We start from the raw sequence: 6,853 nt of genomic DNA on the forward strand, positions 1-6,853 counted from the left end.
ACTAGAATTACTGCCTGCACCACTATCCCTTCTATAAGCTGTGTGCCCCACCTCCATTTATGCATACACACGATCTCAGTGGTTTCCTCTGTCACTTTAATTAAGACAAATGAGTACACAGCCTGTATTGTCAGGCCTGCTGCCCATCCTGACCTTTGGCCCAGAAGCTCATGCTTCAGTGTGGAGTGAAAAAGGGAGCCTGAGTCCATTGTGACAGATTATTGCTGACCTCTTCAGTGTGAGGAGAAAGGCCACAAGACCCTGATTGGGGCCAGCCCTGAGTGTTCCTCTCCCAAGTTTAAGGCAGGGAGGGGGAAGTAAGTGTCCAGCCCTTTCAGCCTCCAGTTCTGGTGGCAGACAGCAGTGAGGCCACATCCCTGGAGCTGGCTGGGAGAAGGGATGGGAACAGTGGTCCCTGTAGACCAGCTGTGGGAGGGGAGAGCCAGTCCTCCTACTCAGTCCTGACCACCTGAGCCCTGGTCATAGGTGTAGGTGGAGAGGACACTGGTGGATGCTGCCCAAGGTGCAGTCCTGAGGCACTTAGGTGGGCAATATCTAGGCCATGCTTCTCAGTTGGCCTTGACCTTGGTGATAGCTGGAGTTCCATTTTGCTGAACAGCACGGGGCAGCCGCTTTCCCTTAGTGTAAGAGTGATACCAGAAATTGGAGAAGAGCACAAAGAAGATGGTGCCATACATCCAGATGAGGTGGATAATGACGGGATACTGGTAGTTGCAGCTGGGCATGAAGTAGTATTGGCTGATGTGCAGTGAGACCAGGACAAACTGGATCTGGGATAGAAAAAGGAAAGGGTCATAAACAGGTTTGGGAGGGAGGGAGATTAGAAATAGGTAAAGGCTTTCAGGAAGGATAGGGTGAAACTGGTTGATCCAAAGACTAAGGAATATTGGGGGTTTGGTTTTAGGCCCACCAGGCCCCTCACCAGCTGGATGGCTGTCATATGTTTTTTCCACCAAAGGTAAGGCTGAGCCACAGGACCAAGGGCAGACAATCCATAGTACAGGTACATGACAACATGTACAGAGGAATTTATCATGGCATGGAAAGAGCCCATTCCTCCTAAGATGGAAAGAAAACTGCGTCAGGAGATAAGCCTCTGCCCCCAGTGGCCACCCTCCTCTCCACTGGCCCTGACTGCTCACCTGGAGCAATCTTTATCCCCCACCACCAGCTCCAGGGAAGCACTGAGTGATGGAAGACATGTAGGAAGGTCACCTGCCCGTCTTTCTTCCGGAGAATAAATATCACCTGAGAAAAGAGTGGAGGAAAGGTTGAGTGCCAGTGCCTTCCTTTCTACCCCCAAGTTCTAGGATCTGTAATTACTCACAGTGTCCATCAGCTCAATGACCTTGGAAAGCATGAAGAGCCAGGCCACTCGAACCATCTGTGAGAAGTTAGATCAGTCTTAATACTTTTTACACAGTACCCAAAGAGTCTGGCCAATCATACATAGGTCTTTTCTGACGGCTCCCTTATCTAGGTTGCTTATGACTTACCCTAAGGCCCTACTTACCCGAAGTGCCTCAGGACTATTGGAATAATCCACAGGGTCACAGCGCCAGGTGTAGGTACTCAGCCAACCAGACATTAAGAACTAAGAAAAAGAATGTGGCTTAGACCAGCGTTCCCCTCTCCCAGCAACCCCTCCCCTTCTCTAAACGAACCTCTGGAAAGTAGGCATGCCATACACTGTCCCATGCCCTATGCCCTAACTCTTATCCTGCAGTCAGAAACTACAACCTAGGCATTCCAGCCTACCTCATAGACAATGTAGAGGGAGAGTGTCACCAGTGAGAAATTGTAGACAATCATGAAGCCACGAAGTTGGAAGGGCTTCCGATTAGCCATGATTCGAGGCCCAAGTGAGAGGACAAAGTACACATAGGTCAGAAGGATGGATGTAATTAACAAGGGTGACCCCATCAGAGGGTAGTTCTGGATCCGGGGATCTGTGAATAGGAGGTCAAAGGAGTTAGGGTCACAGGGTTCAAGATGCCTTTCTAGGTCTAGCCATGAGATCAGGTCACAAAAGGGGTGAAGTAGTTCATAAAGACTTCATTAGGACATAACCCTAGATCCTGGGATCCCAGGGAAGTTGGGAAGGTATGGCTATGGAGGGCAGCTTACCTGCATGCTTCATCAATTCCTGATACAAGTTCGTAACAGCCTCCATCCTGGCTAAGGACTGAGGAGAGATGGAGAGTAGACATCAGATAGGGATCACTGCATGCCCCCATCCCACACTTGGCCCACAGAGACAAGATACAGAATCAAACAACTCTTGATGCCTCGCTGATAAATGGATAGGACTGTGAATATAGCTCAGTGCTAGAGAACTTTCCTAGTATGCACAAGACCCAACCATGGGGAGCCGGAGATATACTGGGAGAAAAGGCAGTCTGGATGGAGCATCTGCTCCCCAAGCATCCTGTCTGTCTAGAGAGAGCTGTCCCACCCTTCCTCTCCACTCCTTCCCCTCCTCTCTACTCCTGAGTTTTCCTTCCTGGCTCCCTCCCTTCCTCTATGCGGGAACTCTGAAACTCTGAAGGTAATGAGACCTCCTGGAGCCTTATCCTCACAGCACAGCTCATCTTCCCAGTGAACCGCCTCATGCTTCCTGGCAAGCAGTCCCATGTCGTCCCCCCCCCCCCCCCCCCCCGGCTGTGAGAGGTCACTCCTCTCCAGCGACTCTCCCTTCAGTCTCTCCACTCTTACTCCCCCTTCTCCCAAGTAAAGTCCTCTGGTTTCTTCCCAAGACTCCCATCTCCCCTCTGTCCCCTGCCAGGACTCCCACCTCCACGGTCTTTTCTGTTCCAGGACCTGGACAAACCTAGGGTTCCACTTCTCCCTTGCTAAATGTAAGTCTCCCAGGCGTCCCCTCTGCCTTCTGGGTCTCTCACCTCCAGCCTCCTCCTGCCGTCCAGTGCTCTCACCTCCAATGCTCTCTCCTCTCTCTCTTCCACTCCAGGAGCCTGGCTCTTTGAGACTCCTGCCCTGGCGGCTCCACCTGTCTGACTAGCTCTTGCAGCAGCCCCGCCCTCTGCCCGCCCCCGCTACTTTGGGCATGGGGTGGAGGGTGGGTCCAGGCCACAGGTCAATGCCTAGAGGAGCAGGACCCACCAGAATTGAGAAAGCCAAGAAAGGCCCCAGACTCGCCGCTTAGATAGGCCAGATAAGCTGTTGTAGGTTCTCCGGAAACTTCTAGGCAGGACTTTGGTCAGAGGAATTGCTAAAAATCCACACCCAGTATTCTCTCCCAAACCAGCCACGAATTCTTAGTTTGTCCTACTTGAGAATGGGCATCACCCTGCCCTTCCAGGGAGGGGTAAGGAGAGTGGTATGTGAGGAGGTGGGAGAGTGGGGGAGGTCTCAGGAACCCTCCCTCCTCTGGAAGGGATCCTCATGGGCTAGGCCACCTCCTCAAAGTTGGAAGGAATGTCAGAGGAAGGCTTACAGGGATACAGAAACAGCCTAGATCCAGGAAAGCCTAGGACTCTGTCCCTGAGGGATCAGGCAATTACCCAACAATCGAAGTGCTCCAGGTGCCCTCCATCACTCTTTCTCAGGGCTCACATCTGCACGCTCACACTTAGACACACTTGCCTCACACAGTTCTCAACCACCCCTGACACACACGCACTATACCAGGGGCTAGCACTAAGGGCTAGCAGACAGCCCATGCATATCTTGGGGACTACACAACCAAAACAAGCCTCCCAACTTTACAATGACATGCCAGGCTCCTAAATCTTACCCCTGGTGGGGACTGCACTCACAGTGGCACTCACACTTAACCAGGCATGGACACATGGAGGGGTGAGGGCACATTGCCTCACTCACCTCCCTCCTTCACAAGCTCTTGGTGAGCGACACTAATCATTTCTGCACACACAGTCACACTTTTGTTGGTGGCTTATGTTGTAATGGGGCCTAGCACTTAAGCATGTGCTCTCACACACAGTTCCTCTCTGACACATGTGAGCTTGCCAGTTCTTATCTCCCTCAACCACCTCCTCCAGTTTACTCCCCCCTCACCACCACATACACCGGTACCCTGGAGAACAGGAGGGAGTCAGACTTCTGGGAAGGATCTCTCCCTAGGCTTGAGGGAAACCCGGGTGTGTCGTGTGTCCCCCCCCCCCCCCCCGCGGTGGAACACGGCCAGTTCCTTTAAGGATGGAAATGAAAAAGGGCACCGGCAAAGGGAATGAAGGAAAAGGGAAAGGAGGGGGCATAGTGGGCACGGCCAGGAGGGACTGGAAAAGGTGTGAGCAAATGGGGGTCAGGGGCCAAGGTGTCGGGGGAGGGAGCATGCTGGGCTGGCCCGGCCCCAGTAGCTGGGACCTCCCACCCACTCGCCCTAAGAACAGCCTCGCCCACAGCCTGGGCAGGGCAGGGCGGGCTGGGCAGGGCAGGGCTAGCCCGGCCAGCCAGGTAGGGGGCGCTGGCACGTGGGGAGCCATGGAAGGTTCACACTCACCAGTGGGAACCAGGCGGGTAGCAGTGGAGGGTTCGGAGGGATCAGGGCCAGAGAGAAGTCCCCAGGGCCGCCTGCCGGCCACTTCCTCATCTGCTGGGCCGACTTTCTGTCACCAGAGGGGGAGGGGGCGGGTCGGGCGGGGGGCGCCTGCTGATTGGGCGGCTGGCCGAGGCAGGAGGGGCCGTCCAGCACCCGCCAGGCCGCCAGGGCGGGAGTAGGGGCGGATCGCCAGATCCCCGGGCAGGAAGCACACCCAGCCTCAGCTCTCCACCCCTTCCTTCGCATCTCTTAGCCTGCCCTGCTGATGACTGCCTTGGCCCGCACCCAGCTCCTTCTAGACGTCCAGCCTGCATGGTCGGTCTCATTCGCGGTGCTCTGTCCAGTCCAGCATTAGGACCCACTCATCTGCTGTCTGCGACAGGCGCGGCTTAAGACTTCAGGGAAATTCCAGGGTTCAACCATCCCCTCAAGGCTTCTCCAGCAGGGGCAGAGAAGGGCCAGCTGTGCCTGCTTAGTGCTGATTGGGGTGGCGGGAGGCCTTAGCGGGAAGCAGCAGCTTGCCACCTCCATGTCTCTCAGAGCCTATAAACTTGGATGAGTCCTGGCTTTAGGAGCCACAGAGAGGATTTCCTGGAATGGAGATGGGAGAATACAAGTGGCCCCAGGCAAAAACTATGAATCATTGTCTAAACTAGCCTTCAAGGTAGTGGGTGGGGGTGAGGGGAAGGCAAGTGAAATTGGATGTGGTTCAATATAGTAGATCCCGAAGGCCACATGAGGCTGACTTTTATTCTAGAAGCAGAAGAAAACAGGATTTTTGAAGCGGCTCATCTCAGACATTTACCTTCCGTCTACAGTGTGCAAAACCACATTAAGCTCTGGTTCTGGACTTAACATAATTTACAGTCCTGGTACAAGTAGAGAAACCAGGTGAGAGAAAACCTGGACCTGAACAGGAAACTGATGGGATTCAGAAAGACAGATGTGGGTGTTTCTATTTAGTTGTCAATTCAAAACTACCTGGCTCCTCACCCGGTAGCCCAAATTATAGGACCAGGTTTCAGTGATATGAAATCTCTATCTGTTTTGCTTATAATAATCCGATTACAGCCTGGACAACTGGATGCTGTACATACATATCGAGTCGGATTCAGAAGAGGCAGTGACTAAGAGGGATAATACGTTGATAACTGGTGGACATAGCTACCTAGGCAGGGTCATCTTAGAGTTTGGTAAGAGGCAAAAGCCAGAGTACAGTTTTGAGCATACCTTAGATTATCTGTTAGTGCCTACTCTTGACAAGAACAGCAAAGCATTTACTTCCAAATCCAGTCTCCTTAGCACTGTACCCTAAACCCCTAATCTCTCTGATCGTCTATGTCATTCTCAAGCCACAGCCTGCACTTCAGCCATCAAATAATGTCAGCATCCTTCCAGTCAACATCCATGATGGATCTTATCCAAAACTTTCCAGTGGAGCATTCAGGATGATGCTCTGCATGTATGCTTAGGAAAGACTTGATAAGTAAATGTTCACAAATTCACATACAAACATATATTGATCTATGGGCCTGCCTCCAACTCTCTGGCCTTTCCCTTGGCTCAGCACAACAAACAGTCGATCTCCAGGCAGCAAATCACTCCTGACTCTGGTTTATTATCATGCAGTTTTCTGTACCTCTCCCAACTCCAAGATCCTTTCAGCAGAAGCTCATATTTTAGTCATGTCTCTATCTCCATAAATGGACCCATTGCCTGTTATTCAGTTAGTTGCTCCTACACAGTGTGTTGATTGGATGTTAGAATGAACAGGAGAATGGAAGGGAAGAGGGAGAAACCAAGAGATCCAGAGTCAAGAGAGGAGGAATAGTAAGACTCCACATATTTACATTTCTCTGGAGAGCAGTATTGTTGAGTTAATATTCACTGAGGTCCTAATGTCTTTCGTGTTTACTTGAACAGCTTTGAGGCCATTCCTGACTCTGAAGCTGAGTTTAAATGTCCCAGTTAATATGTGTGTGATCATAGATATACAGTGGTGCCTCCTAAAATTGAGAACAAATAGTACCTAGCTGATAGGATTACCAGCTAGGTTAAAGGAGATAACCCATGTAAAGTGCTTATCACTGTATCTCGCCACTGATAGACAAGGTAAGAAGCAGTCCAACACAGCAGCCAAGCATGTGTTTGTATATGAATTGATGGGTGCTCCTTTAACAGGTCTTTCCTAAACAATGTACAAATACATAAGCTTCTCTGAAAGTCCTACTCAGAGATTTGGAACTACATATCCATTATGAAATTGCAATGGGAAGATGATGACGCTGTTCCAAAGTTAAACAAACAGGAAAC

The 6,853-nt window shown here is 51.4% G+C and overlaps 1 protein-coding gene across 3 annotated transcripts; it reads right to left on the minus strand.

The window, feature by feature from the left end:
* Positions 1 to 75: 75 nt before the first annotated feature.
* On the minus strand, positions 76 to 4,650 carry Elovl1 (ELOVL fatty acid elongase 1). Of its 3 annotated transcripts, none has more exons than XM_027399049.2 (8): positions 4,502 to 4,650; positions 2,149 to 2,206; positions 1,780 to 1,970; positions 1,535 to 1,615; positions 1,349 to 1,405; positions 1,164 to 1,269; positions 944 to 1,080; positions 76 to 791 (listed from the first exon to the last, which is right to left on the minus strand). In XM_027399049.2, the coding sequence occupies exons 1-8, from the start codon at positions 4,589 to 4,591 to the stop codon at positions 570 to 572; spliced, it is 942 nt and encodes a 313-aa protein (XP_027254850.1). In that variant the 5' UTR covers positions 4,592 to 4,650; the 3' UTR covers positions 76 to 569. The 3 variants fall into 3 exon arrangements, with proteins under 3 accessions (XP_027254850.1, XP_027254851.1, XP_027254852.1); XM_027399050.2 differs by lacking the exon at positions 4,502 to 4,650 and adding an exon at positions 2,922 to 3,067 and having other exon boundaries at positions 570 to 791; XM_027399051.2 differs by lacking the exon at positions 4,502 to 4,650 and adding an exon at positions 2,955 to 3,048 and having other exon boundaries at positions 570 to 791.
* Positions 4,651 to 6,853: the final 2,203 nt, after the last annotated feature.

Source organism: Cricetulus griseus, chromosome 2 (genome assembly GCF_003668045.3).
Source record: "Cricetulus griseus strain 17A/GY chromosome 2, alternate assembly CriGri-PICRH-1.0, whole genome shotgun sequence".
Taxonomy (NCBI): Eukaryota; Metazoa; Chordata; class Mammalia; order Rodentia; family Cricetidae; genus Cricetulus; species Cricetulus griseus.

Excerpts from the sequence above, each read along its gene's own strand:
- Elovl1 (XM_027399049.2), bottom strand. The coding sequence starts at position 4,591 with ATGAGGAAGTGGCCGGCAGGCGGCCCTGGGGACTTCTCTCTGGCCCTG. Across the intron at positions 1,971-2,148 it reads GGAATTGATGAAGCATGCAG|ATCCCCGGATCCAGAACTAC; the intron begins GTAAGCTGCCCT and ends TCCTATTCACAG. Across the intron at positions 1,616-1,779 it reads CCCTCTACATTGTCTATGAG|TTCTTAATGTCTGGTTGGCT; the intron begins GTAGGCTGGAAT and ends TCTTTTTCTTAG.